This window comes from Theropithecus gelada, chromosome 7b (assembly GCF_003255815.1).
Source record: "Theropithecus gelada isolate Dixy chromosome 7b, Tgel_1.0, whole genome shotgun sequence".
Taxonomy (NCBI): domain Eukaryota; kingdom Metazoa; phylum Chordata; class Mammalia; order Primates; family Cercopithecidae; genus Theropithecus; species Theropithecus gelada.
In genome coordinates, this window is record NC_037675.1 from 50,924,188 (window position 1) to 50,946,114 (window position 21,927).

Here is a 21,927-nt window from a genome sequence, read left to right on the forward strand (position 1 = left end):
TCCACTACCAGCTAGATGGGGAGTATAACTTCCCAACTGCTTAAAAAAAAAAAAAACAAAACTTTAAAACTTGGCCAGGCGCTGTGGCTCATGCCTGTAATCCCAGCAATTTGGGAGGCCCAGGCAGGCAGATCACTTGAAGCCAAGAGTTCTAGACCAGCCTGGCCAACATGATGAAACCCTGTTTCTACTAAAAATACAAAAATTAACCGGGCATGGTGGCATGCACCTGTAATCTGAGCTACTAGGGAGGCTGAGTCAGGAGAATTGCTTGAACCTGGGAAGCGGAGGTTGCAGTGAGCCAAGATTGGCACCACTTCACTCCAGCCTGGGCGAGAGTGAGACTCCATCTCAAAAAAAACAAAACAACTGTTTTTTGTTTGTTTGTTTGTTTTGAGAAGGAGTCTCATTCTGTTGCCCAGCCTGGAGTGCAGTGGTGTGATAAAAAGCTTTAAAACTTAAAACTGTGAAAACACTCAGACTCAAGGACTAAAAGCCAAACCAAAGTCTGGCAAAGTGACTGGCACATTCTAGTTGTAATAAATGTTACTGAGTAACAGTAGTTAATTTTGTTCTTTTTTCCCACTGGTTTTATGCAGCTAAGGGAGAACATTGAGCAATTCTTCACCAAATTTGTAGATGAGGGGAAGGCCACTGTTCGGTTAAAGGAGCCTCCTGTGGATATCTGTCTAAGTAAGGTATGGTATTAAAAACATTAATGGTTAATGTTTGGCTGTATTTTCTAGAAACAGAATCTTGTTCTGTCACCCAAGCTGAAGTACATTGGCACAGTCATAGCTCACTGCAGCCTCGAACACCTAGGCTCAAGCGAGCCTCCTAGATATCTGGGACTACAGATGTACCTCACCACTCCCGGCTAATTTTTTAAAATAACTTTTTGTAGAGACAGAGTCTTGATATGATGTTGCCCAGGCTGCCCTCGAACTTCTGGCCTCAAGCGATCCTCCTGCCTCAGCCTCCCAAAGTGTTGGAATTACAAGCATGAGCCACGATGCTTGGCCTGGCATGTATTTTCTTTCCTTCTTTTTCTTTGTTTTTCTTTTTTTTTTTTTTTTGAGACGGAGTTTCGCTCTTGCTTCCCAGGCTGGAGTGCAGTGGCACAATTTTGGCTCACTGCAACCTCTGCCTCCTGGGTTCAAGCGATTCTCCTGCCTCAGCCTCCTGAATAGCTGGGATTACAGACATCTGCCACCATGCCTGGCTGATTTTTTTTTTTTTTTTTTTGTATCTTTAGTAGAGACAGGATTTCACCATGTTGACCAGGCTGGTTTTGAACTTCTGACCTCAGGCGATCCACCCACCTCAGCCTTCCAAAGTGCTGGGATTACAGGCGTGAGCCACTGTGCCTGGCCTGGTGTGTATTTTCTTTACAGAAGGCTGTTTGCACATTCTGATATTCCATATAGCTGAATAGGGACAGACTCTTGCAGGTTTGTTTGAAGAGGCAATGGCACAAGAGGTAGCTTCCCAAATATGCTTGTGTGCCTTCTAAAAGGGCAAAGTCTGCCTCAGTAAGATTCCCAGGATGGGAAGAAAACTGAGTTTGCTTCTGTGCTGAAGATGGAGCCCTAGGGTATTCTTAGACTGGAACTCCATAAGAGAACTGCACAGGTCTACATTTTGCCAGCTAAACCACAGGTTACAAACCTTAAGTTTGGTGTAATAAAAGAGGAAAAAATTCAATTAGAACTATCTTGTATTTTATTTACTGTAATCATTCTTTTTACTTTTTTTTTTTTTTTTTTTGAGATGGAGTCTCACTCTGTCACCCAGGTTGGAGTGCAGTGGGAAGAGCTTGGCTCACTGCAACCCACAGCTGGGTGCCACCACTCCTGGTGAATTTTTGTATTTTTAGTAGAGATGGGGTTTCACTACATTGCCCAGGCTGATCTTGAACTGAGCTCAGGCGGTCCACCTGCCTCAGCCTCCTGAAGGGCTGGGATTACAAGTGTGAGCCACCACGCCTGGCCCCTACTGTAATCACTTTTTTTTGTTGTTGTTGTTTGAGACAGAGAGACTGTCTCTCCCTGTCACCCAGGCTGGAGTGCAATGGTGCGATCTCAGCTCACTGCAACCTTTGCCTCCTGGGTTCAAGCGATTCTCCTGCCCCAGCCTCTGAGTAGCTGGGATTACAGGCACGTGCCACTATGCCCAGCTAACTTTTTGTATCTTTAGTAGAGATGGGTTTCACCATGTTGGCCCAGCTGGTTTCAAACTCCTGACCTCGTGATCCGCCCACCTCAGCCGCCCAAAGTGCTGGGATTATAGGCGTGAGCCACCGCGCCCAGACTGTAGTCATTCTTTTTTTTTTTTTTTTTGAGACGGAGTCTCACCCAGGCTGCAGTGCAGTGGCGGGATCTCAGCTCACTGCAAGCTCCGCCTCCCGGGTTTACGCCATTTTCCTGCCTCAGCCTCCCGAGTAGCTGGGACTACAGGCGCCTGCCACCGCGCCTGGCTAGTTTTTTTTGCATTTTTTAGTAGAGACGGGGTTTCACCGTGTTAGCCAGGATGGTCTCGATCTCCTGACCTCGTGATCCTCCCGTCTCGGCCTCCCAAAGTGCTGGGAGGCCAGGCTTGAGCCACCGCGCCCGGCCCAGTCATTCTTATGAAAACATAAACCGAGGCTGGGTGCCATAGCTCACACCTCTTATCCCAGCACTTTGGAAGGCCAAGACTGGTGGATCACTTGACCTCAGGAGTTCAAGTCCAGCCTGGGCAACATGGTGAAACCCTATTTCCACAAAAAAAAAAAGAAAAGCCAGGTGTGGTTTTCATATCTGTAGTCCCAGCTACTTGGGAGCCAGAGGTGGGAGGATCACTTGACCCTTGGAGGCACAGGTTACAGTGTGCCAAGATTGCACCACTGCACTCCAACCTGGGCGACAGAGTCAGACCCTGTCTCAAACAAAACAAAACAAAAATACCATAAACTGGTTGGGTGCAGTGGCTCACACCTGGGAGGCCGAGGCAGGAGGATCACTTAATCCCACAAGTTAGAAGCTGGAGGCCAGACATGGTGGCTCACGTATATGATCCCAGCACTTTGGGAGCCCTAGGTGGATGGATTGCTTGAATCCAAGTGTTCAAGATCAGCCTGGGTGACATGGTGAAACCCCATCTCTACAAAAAAATTAGTCAGTCACGGTGGTTGTACACCTGTAATCTCAGCTACTTGGGTGGCTAAGGTGGAGGGTCACCTGAACCTGGAAAGTCAAGGCTGCAGTGAACTGTGATTGCAGTCACTGCACTCCATCCTGGTTGATAGAGGAAGACCCTGTCTCAAAAAAAAGTTCAAGGCTTCGGTGAATTATGATTGTGCCACTGTACTCCAGCATGGGTGACAGAGCAAGACCCTTTCTCAAACAAAAATATATAGATCTTTAGAATTTTAAAACTGGTGGGGTTTTTCTGCCCTCTCTCACCTTTTCCTCTTTCCCTTCCCGGTGGGTGGAAACAATGTCTCATTCAACCTAACTTTTTTTTTTTTTTTTTTTTTTGGTGAGATAGGGTCTCACTCTGTCACCTAGGCTGGAGTGCAGTGACACCATCACAGCTCACTGTAGCCTCGACCTTCCAGGCTCAGGTGATCCATCCTTCTCAGCCTCCCAAGTAACTGGGACTATAGGGGCAGAACACCATGCCCGGCTAATTTTTTTTGTGTTGGTAGAGACAGGGTTTCAGCTTGTTGCACAGGCTGGTCTCAAACTTCTGGGCTCAAGCAATCTGCCCAGGGTGGCCTCCCAAAGTGGTGACATTACAGGCATGATCCACCACATCTGGCCCAACTGTGCATTATTCTTAACTCCAAGCAAAGTGCTTTGCAACATTAAAAGTTTGATAACTAAGGAGTTTAGATTGAATGGGATCATTTTGTCCATTTGATCCTCCTTGTGATTTTTCATTTTTTTCTTGACTTGCAGCTTATTCTTTCACTAATTCCTCCTTTCTATCTAAAAACAAGCTGAGATCTGACTGATTTAAAAAAAACAAATTTCTAGAAAGACAAGGCTGAATTCATTGTCTCCACTTTTTATCTTTTGACCTTTGCTTTTACTGGTTTACTGAAAACACTGCCTCAGAGATCAATGATCTTTTCACTTGTCTGTCACAGTATCATTTCTCATTATTTTTGCACTCTGTAGAATTTGACAATGATAATTACCCTTTTCTTAATAAAACTCTTGGTATCTATGATAGGGCACTATGGGTTACCTTCAGTTTTCTTAGTCACTTCTTTGTCTCCTGCTTCCAGCAATGTTTTTTTCTATACCCAGAATAAAGGCTTTATTTCAGCCCTCTGCTGTTTTCTGTCATACCTGCCTTCCGTTTGATAGCTCAGCTGTTATGTGGGTGACTCCCAAGTCTGTGAGCCAGTATGCTTTATAGTACCTAGTTGACCCAGGTCTTCTCCAGACTTTTCCCTACCCTGGTTCATTGTGTACAGTGCTACCAAAATAGTATTTAGCTCTTGTCATGTAACTTTCATGCTTAAAATCCTTACACTTTATGCTGGCATCTGAGCTCATTTACAATCTGTCCTCATATTATATTTCCAATCTTTTGCTCTACATGGCTTCCATATTCCAACAAAAATTAGCTTTTTTTTTTTTTGATATGGAGTCTTGCTCTGTTGCCCAGGCTGCCGTGCAGTAGTATGATCATGGCTTACTGCAACCTCTGCCTCCCAGTTTCAAGCAACTCTTCTGCCTCAGCCTACCGAGCAGCTGGGATTACAGGTGCCTGCCACCATGCCCCGCTAATTTTTATATTTTTAGTAGAGACGGGGTTTCACCATGTTGGCCAGGCTGGTCTTGAACTCCTAACCTTAGGTGATCCACCCACCTCAGCCTCCCAAAGTGCTGGGATTACAGGCGTGAGCCACCACTCCCAGCCTTTTTGTTTGTTTGTTTGTTTTTGTTTTGAAATGGAGTTTCACTTGTGTCACCCAGGCTGGAGTGCAGTGGTGTGATCTCGGCTCACTGCAATCTCTGTCTCCCAGGTTCAAGCATTCTCCTGCTTCAGCTTCCTGAGTAGCTGGGATTACAGGCGTGCGCCACATTGCCTGGCTAATTTTTATATATTAGTAGAGAAGGGGTTTCACCATGTTGGCCAGGCTGGTCTCAAACTCCTGACCTCAAGTACTCTACCTGCCTCGGCCTCCCAATGTTTTGGGATTATAGGCGTTGAGTCACTACACCTGGCCTTAAATTCAATTTTTTTTTTTTTTTTTTTAAATTTTTCAGATGGAGTCTTGCTCTGTTGCCCAGCCTGGAGTGCAGTGGCATGATCTTGACTCAGTGCAACCTCCACCTCCTGGGTTCAAGCGATTCTCCTTCCTCAGCCTCCGAAGTAGCTGGGATTACAGGCACGCACCACCACACCCAGCTAATTTTTGTATTTTTAGTAAAATCGGGGCTTCACCATGTTGGCCAGGCTGGTCTCAAATTCCTGACCTCAATTGATCCACCTGCCTCGGCCTCCGAAAGTGCTGAGATTACAGGTGTGAGCCACTGCACCCCACCTAAACTCAAATCTTAAGTGGAATATTCAATCCTTTCCTGTCTTATTTTATACTCTTATGATTTCCCTTTATTTTTGTTAATTTTTGTTTTTTGAGACAGCCTTACTCTGTTGCCCAGGCAAGAGGGCAGTGATACTATCATGCTTACTGCAGCCTCTACTTCCTAGGCTTAGGTGATCGTCCCACCTCAGCCTCCCAAAGTGTTGGCATGATTTCCCTTTGAACAGTTTTATTTAGAATGTGTCCCTCCATGTAATTTTTTTTCGAAAACTTTTAAACTTGAAATTTAGTCAAAGTACTAAGAAAAGTTTTACAGCCAATTTCAATAAATCATTGTATCATATTCATAAGAAATGCTATAGAATTTGTTATGGGAAGAACTGGCATGTATGCATTATCTCCAGTGGAATTTATAATTCTACAACTTTTATTTATTCAGGCCAATTCCAGCAGTTTAAAAGGTTTCCTTTCAGCTGTGAGACTGGCTCATAGAGGCTGTAAGGTTGATATACCAGTTTCAACACTCACACCAGTGAAGACTTCAGAATTTGAAAACTTTAAAACTAAAATGGTTATCACATCCAAAAAAGACTATCCTCTAAGTAAGAACTTTCCATATTCCTTGGAACATCTTCAGACTTCTTACTGTGGGCTTGTCCGAGTTGATATGCGTATGCTTTGCTTAAAAAACCTTAGGAAATTAGACTTGAGTCACAACCATATAAAAAAGCTTCCAGCTACAATTGGAGACCTCATACACCTTCAAGAACTTAACCTGAATGACAATCACTTGGAGTCATTTAGTGTAGCTTTGTGTCAGTCTACACTCCAGAAGTCACTTCGGACTTTGGACCTCAGCAAGAACAAAATCAAGGCACTCCCTGTGCAGTTTTGCCAGCTCCAGGAACTTACAAATTTAAAACTTGACGATAATGAATTGATTCAATTTCCTTGCAAGATAGGACAACTAATAAACCTTCGCTTTTTGTCAGCAGCTCGAAATAAGCTTCCATTTTTGCCTAGTGAATTTAGAAATTTATCCCTTGAATACTTGGATCTTTTTGGAAATACTTTTGAACAACCAAAAATCCTTCCAGTAATAAAGCTGCAAGCACCATTAACTTTATTGGAATCTTCTGCACGAACCATATTATATAATAGGTAAGATTTTAACAGTCATATAATGTGGTGTCTTTGATAGCATTCTAATATTCTCATCAAACTCAGAGTAATAAAGTCTAACATTGCTTACAATACTATGCACAGTCTAACCCTTTGCTGTAATAGTCTTCTTGCTGTTCCTTACCTCTACTTAGAATGATTTTTCTCCAGGAAGTCTCGTAGCTCACTCCCTCACTTCATTCCGTTCTCTGCCCAAGTGTCATCCCAGAAAGGTCTTACCTGTCCTTTCTATCTAAATTTTATTTCTTACCTCCTTACATTGCTTGATTTTTTTTTTTTTTTTTTTTTTTGTCATAGGACTCATTGCCTATTATATATTTTTAAACACTTTTTTTTTTTTTTGGTTTACTGTCAGTTTTCCCCACTAGAATGTAAGATCCATGAGCACGTGGATGTTGTTTTATTCTCCACTATTTCCCTGGGATCTAAACTGTATCCCCTGCTCCTAGCATATATTAAGCACTCAATAAGTAGTTAAAGGAATGAATGACATTGTTTCTCAAAGTGTGCTCCCCAGACCAGCAGGATCTGCATCACCTAGGAACTTCTTAGAGATGCAAGTTCTAACATTCCAGACCTACTGAATCAGAAACTGAGAGTGGGGTCTAGCTGTTTTAGTGAGTCCTCCAGATGATTTTCATGTACTATAAAATTAGAGAGTTGGCACAGTGATGAAGTATGGTCTTTGGAGTCAGACTTAGGTTTGATTCCTGGCTTCACCACTTTGTATGACTTTAACCTCTTTTTTTTTTTGAGACAGGGTCTCACTCTGTTGCCCAGGCTAGAGTGCAGTGGTCCAATCTCAGCTCACTGCAACTTCTGCCTCCCGGATTCAAGCGAATCTCCTGCCTCAGCCTCCTGAGTAGCTGGGATTACAGGTGCCCGCCACCATGCCTGGCTCATTTTTGTATTTTCATTGTATTTATTTGTTTGAGACAGAGTCTCACCGTGTCACCGAGGGTGGAGTGCAATGGCGCCATCTCGGCTCACTGCAACCTCTGCCTCCCGAGTTCAAGCGATTCTCCTGCCTCAGCCTCTTAAGTAGCTGAGATTACAGGCACCCACCACCACACCTGGCTAATTTCTTTTGTATTTTTAGTAGAGACGGGGTTTCACTATGTTGTGCAGGCTGGTCTTGAACTCCTGATCTCGTGATCTGCCCACCTTGGCCTCCCAAAGTGCTGGGATTACAGGTGTGAGTCACCACGCCCGGCCTTATTGTTTTAATTTTTGAGATGGAGGCTTGTTCTGTTGCCCAGGTTGGAGTGCAGTGGCACGATCTCGGCTCAACTATAACCTCTGCCTCCTGAGTTCCAGCAATTTTCCTGCCTCAGCCTCTCTAGTAGCTGGGATTACAAGCGTGTGCCACCATGCACAGCTGATTTTTGTATTTTTAGTAGAGACGGAGCTTCACCATGTTGACCAGGCTGGTCTCCAACTCCTGACCTCAGGTGATCTGCCTGCCTCGGTCTCTCAAAATGCTGGAATTACGGGTGTGAGCCTCTCAAAGTGCTGGGATTACAGGCGTGAGCCACCACGCCCGACCTATTTAACCTCTTTGATTCCATTTTCTCAGCTGTGAAACAGGAACAATAATACCCACCTGACAGAGTTGTTACAATAAATGAGATAATGTAATGCCAAAGCATTTGGCATATAGTAGGATTCAGTAGCTGTTGGTTCTCTTCTCTTTGTCTTTAAACAACACTAACTGCATTTGGTTTCATGACACCCTGAGCGCCAGATTCATTTTGTTCAGGCTTTCTGTATTTTTTTTTTTTTTTGAGATAGAGTTTCGCTCTTGTTGCCCAAGCTGCAGTGCAGTGCCCAAGCTTGAGTGCCTCCCGGGTTCAAGTGATTCTCCCGCCTCAGCCTCCCAAGTAGCTGGGATTACAGGCACCCACCACCATGGTCGGCTAATTTTTTGTATTTTTAGTAGAGATGGGGTTTCACCATGTTGGCCAGGCTGGTTTTGAACTCTTGGCCTCAAGCAATCCACCTGGCTCGGCCTCCCAAAGTGCTAGGATTACAGGCGTGAGCCACCATGCCCGGCCATTGTTCAGGCTGCTTTTTATTTTTTGAGACGATCTTTCTCACTGTTGCCTAGGCTGGAGTGCAATGGCATGATCTCAGCTCACTGCAGCCCCTGCCTCCCAGGTTCAAGCAGTTCTCCTGCCCCAGCCTCCCAAGTAGCTGGGATTACAGGCACCCACCACTATGGCCGGCTAATTTTTTGTATTTTTATTAGAGGCGGGGTTTCATTATGTTGGCCAGGCTAGTCTCGAACTCCTGACCTTGTGATCCACCTGCCTCGGCCTCCCAAAGTGCTGAGATTACAGATGTGAGCCACCGCACCCGGCCTGTTTAGGCTTCTTGAATGCATGTGTGGAAGCTAAGATGTGGACCAAAGTATTACTGAGAGCCTATAAAATGGTAGAAAGATCATATTTCAAATAAGAAATTCTTAACTTTTTTAGGGGGAAGGGGCTCTTAAAACTGACCAAAGTTAAGGATCCAGAAAACTGTACACATGAGTACACAGAATGTTGCATAAAATGAGCCTGGTTCCCACTGAAACTCAGTCCAGTCATCTCCTTGCCATCCCCAGTGTAAGAACTCTTACTCTAAATCAATGGTTCTCAGACGTTACTTCAAATTTAGAATAACCTGAGAAACATTTAAAACATCTGAAGGCCAGGTGCAGTGGCTCACGCCTGTAATCCCAACATTTTGGGAGGCCAAGGCAGGCGGATCACGAGGTCAGGAGTTCGAGACCAGCCTAACCAACATGGTGAAACCTTGTCTCTACTAAAAATACAAAAATCAGCCAGGCGTGGTGGCGTGTACCTGTAATCCCAGCTACTCAGGAGGCTGAGGCGGGAGAATCACTTGAACCCAGGAGGCGGAGGTTGCAGTGAGCCAAGAAGGCACCACTGCACTCCAGCTTGGGAGTGGAGATTGAGACTCCATCTTAATCAATCAATCAATTAAATAAAATCACCAGAAGTGATACTGATGATTCAGGGTAAATCCACTGATTTGAAGGAACTCCAAATGGTATCTTTTGGCAGTGAGGTGCACCTGAGGCTATTGTTTCTCTAAGCCATACATAAAAGAAATTGTAAGGCGGGGCCTGGTGTCTCATGCCTATAATCCGAGCACTTTGGGAGGTCGAGGCGGGTGGATCACTTGAGGCCAGGAGTTTGAGACCAGCGGGACTAATATGGTGAAATCCTGTCTCCACTAAAAATATAAAAATTAGCCAGGTGTCATGGCAGGCACCTGTAATCTCAGCTACTGGGGAGGCTGAGGCAGGAGAATTGCTTGAACCCAGGAGGTGGAGGTTGTAGTGAGCCGAGATTGTACCCCTGCACTCCAGCCTGGGCTACAGAGCGAGACTGCATCTAAAAAAAAAAAAAAAGGAATTGTATTTATTCAAATTTGAAAATTATGTCCAAATGAGAAATGTTATAGTTTTGATTTGAAAAGACTAACAAGTTGGCTAAATGATCAGGTAAAAACATGCTAAAGTCCAACACGAAAAAGTACAAATTTGGAAGGAAAAAAAAGATGATCAAAATATAGTATAATTGGCAAGGCAAAATTTGGCAGAATAGTAATTTATTAGTGCTGAATGATTTCGCATTATAGCATTTATATTGCTTTTTAAATCTTACCCCTATTAATATAGCTTTCTTGTAAGACGACCAAACCTTTGCTGAAGTATAATTTTGCATGTTTTAAGCTCCCTTGTTTTAAAAAGTATATAGATTTAAAGCTGTGACACCAATACCTATTATCTAGCTGTTGATAAATGGCTCTAACTACTGGTTACAAGCATACAGTTATGATCTATTAGGAAAATATGTGGGAATTTAAGTTATGCCAGATAGAAAATACAGTTTTTAACTATTATCTGTTTCCTCAGACTAGAACCATCTATCCTGAAAGAGATTAACGTAAACATGTGAGAGACATTCCCTGGCAGAGTTTTTTTTAAAAATGGTTACTTACACAAGCAACAGATTAATACAGTTTTTTATGAAAAATTTAAAAATTGCAAATAGGGCCATCCTAGATCCCCTACCAAAGGTAATCGCTGTTTTTATTTGAAATATGTATCTTTTCAGACTTTTCTGATAGGGTTTTAAACTCTCATTTTAAGTTATAAGGCTAGGCTTGCTTGTTTGTTGAAAAATATCTGAGCACCTATTATGTGCCAGCCTAAGCTAGATACTAGAGAAACAACAAAGAGCAAGACACTGTGTGGGAGGCAAAGTGGCTGGGGCATGGTTGTGTGTAGCGGGGACATTTGGGCAGTGAGCAGGCAATCTCAAGACTGTCTTTTAGTGTCTTGTGGGTGATTTAAAAACTTCGCGGCCCAGCGCAGTGGCTCTTACCTGTAATCTCAGCACTTTGGGAGGCCGAGGTGGGCGAATCACTTGAGGTCAGGAGTTCAAGACCAGCCTGGCCAACATGGTTAACCCCCGTCTCTACTAAAAATGCAAAAATTAGCCGGGAATGATGGTGTGTGCCTGTAATCCCAGCTACTTGGGAGGCTGAGGCAGGAGAATCACTTGAACCCTGGAGGTGGAGGTTGCAGTGAGCTGGGATTGCACCACTGCACTCCAGTCTGGGCAACAAAACGAGACTCCGTGTCAAAAAAAAAAGGTTTAGGCCAGGCGCGGTGGCTCACACCTGTAATCCTAGCACTTTTGGAGGCTGAGGCTGGTGGATCACTTGAGGTCGGGAATTTGAGACCAGCCTGGCTATCATGGTGAAACCTTGTCTCTACTAAAAATACAATACAAAAAAAGATTAGCTGGGCGTGATGGGTAGGTGCCTGTAATCCTAGCTACTTGGGAGGCTGAGGCAAAAGAATTGCTTGAACCCAGGAGGCAGAGGTTGTAGTGAGATGGCACGCCACTGTACTCTAGCCTGGGTGTCAAAGCGAGACTATGTCTCAAAAAATAAAAATAGAAAGTTCGACTTGGGCACCATTGAAGGGTTTTAAGTGTGAGAGTGAAATGCCTTAAGCAAGGTAAGGTTAGCCTTACTTGCCCAGCCACTAAAGTAAAACTCATGTCCCAAGTAACATGTATTTTAAATTTGTCTTACAGAGTTTAAATTTCCCTTTTGAACAGTTGATCCCTGAAAGAGCCTATATAAAGGACAGGTGACTTTTTCATTCTGTTTAGGAAGTTATGCTATTAAGTGGTTGTGCTGGAAGATATTTTATGGTGTCATATCTGAAGTTTACAATACATCATATGCTGTATTTTAGTATATTTTAAATATACTAATCACTTAATAAAGTAATTTTATTTTTCATTGTTACAATTCCATGTCCTAATAATTCATGTCCTGAATCTAGTAACATGTTATAAAATATTTTTATCATTCTTTCCAATAGGATTCCATATGGCTCTCATATCATTCCATTCCATCTCTGCCAAGATTTGGATACCGCAAAAACCTGTGTTTGTGGAAGATTCTGTCTGAACTCTTTCATTCAGGGAACTACTACCATGAATCTGCATTCTGTTGCCCACACTGTGGTCTTAGTAGATAATATGGGTGGTACTGAAGCACCTATTGTCTCTTATTTCTGTTCTCTAGGCTGTTATGTAAATTCCTCTGATATGTTAAAGTAATAGGTGAGACCAGAAAAAGAAATTTCAATAACAGATCAGTTTGGGATGCAAGTATGATTTTGCGACGTCAAATTGGAGTAAGGGAAGATTTCTGTATAGTTGCTGGAGAGGAGGAATGTGTATAGTTACTCATTTGACTCCAAAACTTTTATTAAAACCAATTTTAATTTCACTGTGGGGTTAACTTTTTTTTAGTTTATTGTACTTGTGTTTATTTCAGCCTAAAGTTTCCAAGATGGGTTGTGGAGTTTTCTTTTAATGTTAAACAGATATTGATCCCAGTTACTCTGTTGATAAGAATTTTACCAACTTTCTTCTTGCATTTCAGTTAAACACATCTGAGTTTCTGTGTGCAGAAAATATCTGTTGGAGGGCTAATATGTCCTAAATTATAGTGAAAACTTGTTTATTATGAAATTATATGTAAGTTTTTAAGCATGCCACTTTTTGTGTTTTTCAGATACATTATTCTACATGTGGAATTTACATTTACCAAGCAAAACATAGGAATTGTTTCGGGAAAGACTTCAGCTTTCATAATTTTTAAAAATGTTCCCATAGTAATTGTTGTGATTTCTTTTTTTGTTTTTGTTTTTCTGAGATGGAGTCTCTGTCTCCCAGGATGGAGTGCAGTGGCGCAATCTCGGCTTACTGCAACCTCTGCCTCAGCCTCCTGCATAGCTGGGGTTGCAGGTGCACGCCACCATACCCAGCTAATTTTTTGTATTTTTCAGTAGAGGCGGTGTTTCACCATGTTGGCCAGGCTGGTCTCGAACACCTGACCTCAAATGATCCACCCATCTGAGCATCCCAGAGTGCTGGGATTACAGGCTTGAGCCACCGTGCCTTGGGATTGGATGGGATGGGAACGGGAACAGAAAATTGCTACTTTTTTTTTTTTGAGACAGAGTCTCACTCTGTCACCCAGGCTGGAGTGCAGTGGCATGGTCTCGGCTCATTGCAACCTCCGCCTCCCAGGTTCAAGCGATTCTGCTGCCTCAGCCTCCCGATTAGCTGGGACTACAGGCGTGTGCCACCACACTCAGCTAATTTTTTTGTATTTTTAGTGGAGACAGGGTTTCACTATGATGGCCAGGCTGGTCTCGAACTCCTGACCTCGTGATCCGCCTGCCTCGGCCTCCCAAAGTGCTGGGATTGCGGGCGTGAGCCACCGCGCCTGGCAAAAAATTGCTTCGTTTTGCTGATTACATTTTGTGTTATTAGGGTGGGTTTTTAAATTATTTTTGTCACATAAGATGACAAAAATATATTAATGACAAAATGTTTAATATATTATTTTTGTCATATTAAATGACAAAATGTTTAATGTTTTTAATTTTAAAAGGAGTGGCAATATACCAGCTAAATGGTGATTTGGGCCCGGTGCAGTGCCTCACTCCTGTAATCCCAACACTTCAGGAGGTCGAGGCGGGCAGATTGCTCGAGCCCAGGAATTCGAGACCAGCCTGGGCACCAAGACAAAATCCTATCTCTACAAAAAATACAAAACTTAACTGAGCATTGTGGCGTACGCCTGTAGTCCCAGCTACTCTGGAGGCTGAAGTAGGAGGATCACTTGAGCCTGGGAGATTGCAGTAAGCCAAGATCATGCCACTGCACTCCAACCTGGGTGACAGATGGAGACCCTGTCTCAAAAAAAGATGACGTGAACTAGCATGAGGAATGGAAAAATAACCAACTTGAAAGACTCATGGAAAATAAAACCAGTATTAACTTTTTCATTCTGTTCATTCCCACTGACCTATCATGGAAAATAGAACCAGTATTAACTTTTTCATTCTGTTCATTCCCACTGACCTACCTCAAGTCAGCCTCTCCACCAGAACATTGCAATAACCTCAGACTGGTTTTTGTGAACAAAGGAAAGAATAAAAGTTACTGGAGAAAAGCCCTCTCCAGTGTTAACATAATATAATTGCTGTTTTGGGCTTGTTAGCAGGGTCTCTGTAAGATTATTTCTTACAAAATAATTACTGCCTTTGTCTCCCTAAAATGTTTATTTGAGGCATTTTTTTTTCTTTTTTGAAAGTTCAGATATTTCTGAGTAGATGCAATTTCTTTTTGTTTTTGTTTTTTGAGATGGAGTCTTGCTCTGTCACCCAGACTGGAGTGTGATGGCATGGTCTCGGCTTACTGCAACCTCCGCTCTGCCTCCTGAGTTCAAGTGATTCTCCTGCCTCAGCCTCCCAAGTAGCTGGGATTACAGGCATGTGCCACCACGCCTGGGTAATTTTTGCATTTTTAGTAGAGACAGGGTTTCACTATGTTGACCAGGCCGGTCTCGAACTCCTGACCTCGTGATCCACCCTCCTTGGCCTCCCAAAGTGCTGGGGTTACAGACATAAGCCACCGCGCCTGGCCATCTAATTTTTGTATGTTTAGTAGAGTTTTCACCATGTTGGTCAGGCTGGTCTCGAACTCCTGACCTCAAGTGATCCGCCCACCTCGGCCTCACAAAGTGCTGGGGTTACAGGCATGACCCACTGCACCCAGCCATTCCAGGTGTTTTATAAGCATTTATTCTTTACAAATCATCCTACGAAGGAAGTACTATGAACCCAGATCAGATTTTAAGCCCAGGCTACTGTCTTCTAGTTAATTCACTTTTGGTCTTTAAAACCAAGAATTCTCTAAGTAAAATATTTTAGGATTTTCTAAACTCGTAGGTTGGTGAGGGATTGTCCATAAATATTACAAAACAGCTGCATTAAAACGTTCTTTAAAAAGTGATGGGAGGCCAGGTGAGGTGGTTCACGCCTGTAATCCCAACACTTTGGGCTGAAATGGGTGGATCCTTTGAGCCCAGGAATTCGAGATCAGCCTGAGCCACATGGCAAAACTCCCTCTCTATAAAAAATACAAAAATTAGCCGAGCATAGTGCTGCGTGCCTGCAGTCCCAGCTACTAGGAAGGCTGAGGTGAGAGGATAGCTTGAGCCTGGGAGGTCAAAGCTACAGTGAGCAGAGTAAGCCACTGCACTCAAGTCTGGGCAACAGAGCAAGACCCTGTCTCCAAAAAAGTAAAAAGTGATGGTGATGTATTTAAAAATAAACTTGTATACATGATTTTTACAATCAACAAATGCAGCTATAATCGTCAGTTATTGGGATTATGTGCAAACCATGTTACTCCTAGACACCCTAGCCCTTTGCATTCTCTTATTCAGTCATTCCCATGTATCTTAGTCAACTTAAATTCATATACAAAAGGCAGAAATTACCCTCTTATAACCCATACCTTTTCCCAGCTTTTCATTTGATGCTGAACTTTTCTTGCCTTTCATAATTACAAGGCTCAATTTTTTTCATTGTGAATTTCAACCTTTTTGTTTTCAGTTTATAACTCCTAAACCTTCCCAACTGTCAGTAAGTTCTGGCCAAGCACAGTAGCAGACACTGTAATCCCAACACTTTGGGAGGCTGAGATGGGAGAATTGCTTGAGCCCGAGAGTTGAGACCAGCCTAGACCAACATAGTGAGACCCCATCTTAAAAAAAATGCCAGGCAAATTCGCCAGGCATGGTGGTGCCCAACTACTCCAAGGCTAAGGTAGGACCTATAGAGCCTGAAAGGCCACAGTGAGCCACGAATGTGCCACTGCACTCCAGCGTGACAGTGACAGATTGTCTAAAAAAAAAATTTCCATACCTCCTAGAGTGTTCTGAGAGGTTCAAAAAACAAAATTTATGCTATCTTGGACTTTCACTCGATTTAGTTTGAAGTCAAGTCAATTTTGAACTATTCTTTTATACTCAAGGCCATAGTCTATACTGTCCAAAAGAACTTTCTGCAGTGGTAATGTTTTACATCTTTGTTGTTCAATAAACTAGCCACACATTGCTGTTGAGTACTAAATGTGACTAGCGTAACAAGCAGCACATTACCTGGCTAGTTACCCCTACTAGACAGAACATTTGCCGTGAGCTCTTACTATCCCCCAACTTCGATCCTCTGCCTAACCCAGCCTGCTATACACAAGCCTAGCATATCTTGTTTCTTATCTTGCAAAATCTTATAGACCCTTCTAAGCTGCTCAATGTTTATGAATTCACTCAACATTTGAAATTGACTAGAAAACAATATAGTATTTTCCCTTCATATATATATATGTTTATATAGATAAATATATATATAAACTTGTTAGAAAAGTTTGAGGTGGGACTACACTAAACATGGAATTCTATTTATAAGTAAAAACGACAAAAGGTTTGTGTAAGAATATCACTATTTATTTTCCCTCAGGTAATCTTCCTATGGCTTCAACATTTTCTCTTCAAAATCAGAAGAAAAATATCCCAAAGTTTAGAACTGGATCACTTGGCCCTTTCTCTTCTTATCTCCTCCCAGTTCAAAATGCTTGCATCTCTTAATGGCCAGCATCCTCTTGGATCTGCAGTTAGGCTCAACACATTCCAGCCTTAGCACAATCTTCTTTGTGGTCTTAGCCTTCTTCCGGAAAATTGGCTTTGTCTGCCCACCATAGCCACTCTGCTTCCGATCATAGCGCCTCTTTCCCTGGGCATACAAAGAATCCTTGCCCTTCTTATACTGTGTCACTTTGTGAGGCTGATGCTTGCCACACTTCTTACAGAAGGTTCTTCGGGTTTTAGGCACGTTGACCATCTTTGCAGCAGGGCTGTTGTCTATATGATGAAAACTGTAGTAAAATATTTAAGATAGCAGACATTAAACATTCCGAAAAGTGAAAGTGCTATACAAGTAGATATACGAAAACCGTATAAATATATAAACCCACCACGTACTCATTTTCCATATGAATAAATGCACATACAAGTGCATACCTTTTTTAAACACTTCGTTTAAATTACTGGAGGACTAATTTTTTGTCAACCTGAAGAACTGAGGCAAGGCCGGGCGCGGTGGCTCATGCCTGTAATCCCAGCACTTTGGGAGGCCGAGGTGAGTGGATCTCCTGAGGTCAGGAGTTCGAGACCAGCTTGACCAACATGGAGAAACCCCCGTCTCTACTAAAAATACAAAATTAGACGGGCGTGGTGGTACATGCCTGTAATCCCAGCTACTCGGGAGGCTGAGGCAAGAGAATCGCTTGAACGCGGGGCGCGGAGGTTGCGGTGAGCCAAGATCGCACCATTGCACTCCAGGCTGGGCAACAAGAGCGGAATTCCGCCTCAAAAACAAAAACAAAAAAAAACACAACTGGGGCAAAATTCATAAGTAGAGTGTTTATTTGGGCCAAGTTTGAGGACTGCAACCCGGAGCACAGATGCAAATTGCCGTGAATAGCAGCAGTTGCAAGCGGGTTTTTAGAGGAAAAAATGGCAGTTCCTAAGTTGTTTACCAAGAATTTACATTAAAATAACACAAGCGATTGGCTGGCTATACATCGTTCTTTTTATGACAAATTCCAGGAGCACGGACATAATGGGTGAAGCAGCTAGTCAGGAATAAAATGCCAGGCATGAAGTGGGGAGGTGTCCGAAGTCTCATACTCCTGTCTCTCTGGGCCCAGCAAATTTTGCACACCTCAAAGAACTCACAATGCTACGAGCCATTTTTCTATTCTCATATAGAACAAGATTCACGAAAATCAAGAGCAGCAGCTTTAGAAGGCCCAATACAGTCAGTTTTCTGTACGAAATGGGTTTAATTTATTGTGGCTGCCCCAAAAGAAATGTGCGGTTCATCTAATTTTCTTCCGCAGAAAAAGAAGAGTTTCTTTGACTCTCTTTCCCCCACCCACCTCCTCCATTTTCCAACTCTAGAGAATGGCTGGGGCAGTGCGCGACGTCGTAGCTACGGTTACGACCCGCCCCGTTCCTTCTCCGAGAACCACATCAGCGTGGTATCACTTTTCCCCTCCGAAGCACGGTCACCCGTCAGCAGCCTAGAGGACTGACGTGTCTTTATCAAGCCGGCGCGCCTCGCGATCCTATAGCCGCCATGCCTGAAGGGAGAAGCCTGCTCTCGAACTAAGGCCGACGAGGGCCGTGGGTCTCGCCTTCCCTTTCCTAAGAAGGCCTAGTCCTACCCCGGATTCTGAGCAACGGAGGCTCCTATTGGAACCGCTACAGTTCCGTTCTTAGCTTACCGAGAAACGGCGTCCGACACCCTCGCGTAGCGCAGCTCTCGCCTAACAGGAAAGGGAAGAGAGAAGCGGAAGTAGGAACTGCACCTGAGCGACAGTACTGAGAACCAATAGGCAGCCGGTCACGGCAGCCAGGCGCCTTCGGTCGCGTCTGGAAAACACCAACCAACGGTCTAAGGGGCGGGCCGGAGGGGTGTGGGCCGGAGGGCCGCGGTGTTCCGCGGGCCAGTTGCGGGTTGTCAGAACTGTCGCCACCGGAGTGGGGCGAGGCTGCGTCGCTCAGTCCTGGCCGTCTAGGGCCCACGTAAGGATGAGAACGCAGAGGACGCAGGGCCGCTGGAGGCGCAGGTAACGAAGCTAGGGTGCGGTGGGGCAGCTGCTGGGTTTCTTCCGGGACCCGTGGTGCTGAATGGAGAGGACCGAGACGAAGCCGAGCCGCGGCTCCTAGCGGCGGCGCCGATGCCCGAGCTGTAGCTGCCAGGCGAGGATGTGTGGAGCGCAGGCGGCGCGGGGTAGCTGAGAGGTCTCGGGCCTCAGGACCCCCGGGGTCCGGGATGAGTTAGCGAGGGCAGCCGCCGGGGCCAGTTCCGACCGTGACAGGCCAAGGCGACGGCCGCCGCCCGCCCGCCCCATCCGTGCAGAAGCAGCTACTCCTTTCCGCGCCCGCCCGCCCGCGCTCCCGGCCCTGGAGACCATGAGGTTCCGCATCTACAAACGGAAGGTGCTAATCCTGACGCTCGTGGTGGCCGCCTGCGGCTTCGTCCTCTGGAGCAGCAATGGGCGACAAAGGAAGAACGAGGCCCTCGCCCCGCCGTTGGTGGACGCCGAACCCGTGCGGGGTGCCGGCAGCCGTGGCGGGGACCACCCCTCTGTGGCTGTGGGCATCCGCAGGGTCTCCAACGAGTCGGCGGCTCCGCTGGTCCCGGCGGCCCCTCAGCCCGAGGCGGACAACCTGACGCTGCGGTACCGGTCCCTGGTATACCAGCTGAACTTTGATCAGACGCTGAGGAATGTAGATAAGACTGGCACCTGGGCCCCCCGGGAGCTGGTGCTGGTGGTCCAGGTGCATAACCGGCCCGAATACCTCAGACTGCTGCTGGACTCACTTCGAAAAGCCCAGGCAATTGACAACGTCCTCGTCATCTTTAGCCACGACTTCTGGTCGACCGAGATCAATCAGCTGATCGCCGGAGTGGATTTCTGTCCGGTTCTGCAGGTGTTCTTTCCTTTCAGCATTCAGTTGTACCCTAATGAGTTTCCAGGCAGTGACCCTAGAGATTGTCCCAGAGACCTGTCGAAGAATGCCGCTTTGAAATTGGGGTGCATCAATGCTGAGTATCCCGACTCCTTCGGCCATTATAGAGAGGCCAAATTCTCCCAGACCAAACATCACTGGTGGTGGAAGCTGCATTTTGTGTGGGAAAGAGTCAAAATTCTTCGAGATTATGCTGGCCTTATACTTTTCCTAGAAGAAGATCACTACTTAGCCCCAGACTTTTACCATGTCTTCAAAAAGATGTGGAAACTGAAGCAGCAAGAGTGCCCTGAATGTGATGTTCTCTCCCTGGGGACCTATACTGCCAGTCGCAGTTTCTATGGCATGGCTGACAAGGTAGATGTGAAAACTTGGAAATCCACAGAGCACAATATGGGTCTAGCCTTGACCCGGAATGCCTATCAGAAGTTGATCGAGTGCACAGACACTTTCTGTACTTATGATGATTATAACTGGGACTGGACTCTTCAATACTTGACTGTATCTTGTCTTCCAAAATTCTGGAAAGTGCTGGTTCCTCAAGTTCCTAGGATTTTTCATGCTGGAGACTGTGGTATGCATCACAAGAAAACCTGTAGACCATCCACCCAGAGTGCCCAAATTGAGTCACTCTTAAATAATAACAAACAATACATGTTTCCAGAAACTCTAACTATCAGTGAGAAGTTTACTATGGTAGCCATTTCTCCACCTAGAAAAAATGGAGGGTGGGGAGATATTAGGGACCATGAACTCTGTAAAAGTTATAGAAGACTGCAGTGAAAAATCACAATTACAGAAGCAAAAGTGACAGTCTTCTATTTTTGATATTTGTCCAAACAGGACATACAATTGAATAAAAGAGTTTAGGAACTGGTTTCTGCTTTAATACAAAAACAAAATCTTGTAAAAGGTGTCCAAATACATAGTAATCTTTTCCAATTATGTCTGATTAAGATTTAAAACTGAAGGTTTCATTTTGGGAGTAGGATTTTAAAGCTCAATCTGTATCTGCTAAAACTGATTATTGTTGATTGATAGAAGAGGGGAAATTTGATTTAAATTGCATCTATTAATCTTTTTATCTGAAACTTTGTACACTTTTCCACTTTTAAAACCTATTTTAAGTACAGCAAAATTTATTTAAAACTGTCAAAGCAGTAAAAAGTATTACCATGAAATGGTTAGGGTATTAATGGAACAAACCCAGTTTCACTCTATTGACATACTTACTAGGAAGAGATTGCTTCACTGGTTTAATAATTAAAAAGTTATGTTTATTAAAACACCCTGTCAGAACAGTCATTTTCAGTATTAGATTCCTGTACTGTTGTGTTTTGAGTGTGCTTTGGAACCTTCATAGAAGACACTTTCTTTTGGAATGTATTTGATTGATAAGAAAGTTTAAACATTGTTTTCACCTCAATGTAGAAATACAGTGGTTTTGTTTTTTTTTTTTTTCTTTTAGTGCTGACAAAATAAAATACTCATTTTTGCATAAAAAGGTTCCTAATCCTTTTGCAGAATAAGTTTTGTTTACTCTTTATAGCAAATTTAGTGAAGGCATTCTACAAGTTTTGAGTTAGCATTATATTTTAATATTTATTATTGCCACATTGTATAATTGAGTTTGAAATAAAACCCAGCTCATGACAATGCATTCCCTGTGCAAGAAACTGTTTGGCTTTCAAATTACCCAGGCATAGATAATGAACAATAAAATGTTGCTGTGTAAGGTAAATACAGCCTAAATTGTTTTTGAAAGCCAGAAATGGTACAAAGTTCAGTCATGCCAAAGTGAAATACTTTCTAGTGCCGGCTTTAACTTAAATCATACTTTTTAAAAGGACAGATACAGAAAATTATAGGAAACAGGCTTAAATTTTGCTCCATATTTAATGTAGAAGTTTCCCTTAATTTGTAATTGCATTCAACCAAAAATTTCTCATAAAAGACTAATTTCTGTGTAAAGATATTATTAGGGGCTGGGTGTGGTGGCTCATGTCTGTAATCTCAGCACTCTGGGAGTCTGAGGCAGGCAGATTGCTTGAACTCAGGAGTTTGAGACCAGCCTGGGCAACATGGCAAAAACCCATTGCTACCAAAAATACAAAAAATTAGCCTGGTGTAGTGGTGCATCTGTAGTCCCAGCTACTTGAGAGGCTGAGGTGGGAGGATCCTTTGAGTTTGGGAGGCGGAGGTTGCAG

At 43.9% G+C, this 21,927-nt stretch overlaps 4 protein-coding genes across 7 annotated transcripts in view; 2 read left to right on the top strand and 2 right to left on the bottom strand.

The window, feature by feature from the left end:
* LRR1 (leucine rich repeat protein 1) overlaps positions 1-12,548 on the top strand; it is a 15,233-nt gene extending 2,685 nt beyond the window's left edge. The window contains exons 2-4 of one of the 2 annotated variants that reach the window (XM_025391261.1): positions 600-698; positions 5,982-6,703; positions 12,138-12,548. In XM_025391261.1, the coding sequence (XP_025247046.1) occupies positions 600-698; positions 5,982-6,703; positions 12,138-12,378 (1,062 nt within the window). In that variant the 3' untranslated portion in view covers positions 12,379-12,548. The remainder of the gene's footprint in view (positions 1-599; positions 699-5,981; positions 6,704-12,137) is intronic. The other variant, XM_025391262.1, reaches the window with a different exon arrangement.
* A 4,057-nt stretch (positions 12,549-16,605) lies between these two features.
* Positions 16,606-18,544, bottom strand: RPL36AL (ribosomal protein L36a like). Its single transcript, XM_025391577.1, has 2 exons — positions 18,469-18,544; positions 16,606-17,055 (listed from the first exon to the last, which is right to left on the bottom strand). The coding sequence occupies exon 2, from the start codon at positions 17,019-17,021 to the stop codon at positions 16,701-16,703; it is 321 nt and encodes a 106-aa protein (XP_025247362.1). The 5' UTR covers positions 17,022-17,055; positions 18,469-18,544; the 3' UTR covers positions 16,606-16,700.
* On the bottom strand, positions 18,312-19,100 carry LOC112628594 (translation initiation factor IF-2-like). The gene is made up of 2 exons (XM_025391576.1): positions 19,051-19,100; positions 18,312-18,946 (listed from the first exon to the last, which is right to left on the bottom strand). Exons 1-2 carry the CDS (start codon positions 19,096-19,098, stop codon positions 18,446-18,448), a joined length of 549 nt encoding a protein of 182 aa, XP_025247361.1. The 5' UTR covers positions 19,099-19,100; the 3' UTR covers positions 18,312-18,445.
* Positions 18,693-21,380, top strand: MGAT2 (mannosyl (alpha-1,6-)-glycoprotein beta-1,2-N-acetylglucosaminyltransferase). Of its 3 annotated transcripts, none has more exons than XM_025391572.1 (2): positions 18,693-18,939; positions 19,137-21,380. In XM_025391572.1, the coding sequence occupies exon 2, from the start codon at positions 19,160-19,162 to the stop codon at positions 20,501-20,503; it is 1,344 nt and encodes a 447-aa protein (XP_025247357.1). In that variant the 5' UTR covers positions 18,693-18,939; positions 19,137-19,159; the 3' UTR covers positions 20,504-21,380. The 3 variants fall into 3 exon arrangements, with proteins under 3 accessions (XP_025247357.1, XP_025247359.1, XP_025247360.1); XM_025391574.1 differs by having other exon boundaries at positions 18,710-19,065; positions 19,157-21,380; XM_025391575.1 differs by having other exon boundaries at positions 18,765-18,933.
* The last annotated feature ends 547 nt before the right edge of the window (positions 21,381-21,927 follow it).

Bases quoted from the DNA above. Each gene is read 5' to 3' on its own strand.
- MGAT2 (XM_025391572.1), top strand. From the start codon at position 19,160: ATGAGGTTCCGCATCTACAAACGGAAGGTGCTAATCCTGACGCTCGTG.
- RPL36AL (XM_025391577.1), bottom strand. From the start codon at position 17,021: ATGGTCAACGTGCCTAAAACCCGAAGAACCTTCTGTAAGAAGTGTGGC.
- LOC112628594 (XM_025391576.1), bottom strand. From the start codon at position 19,098: ATGGGGCGGGCGGGCGGCGGCCGTCGCCTTGGCCTGTCACGGTCGGAA. The intron at 18,947-19,050 runs CTGGCCCCGGCG...ACACATCCTCGC, and splicing joins TTGGCCTGTCACGGTCGGAA to CTGGCAGCTACAGCTCGGGC.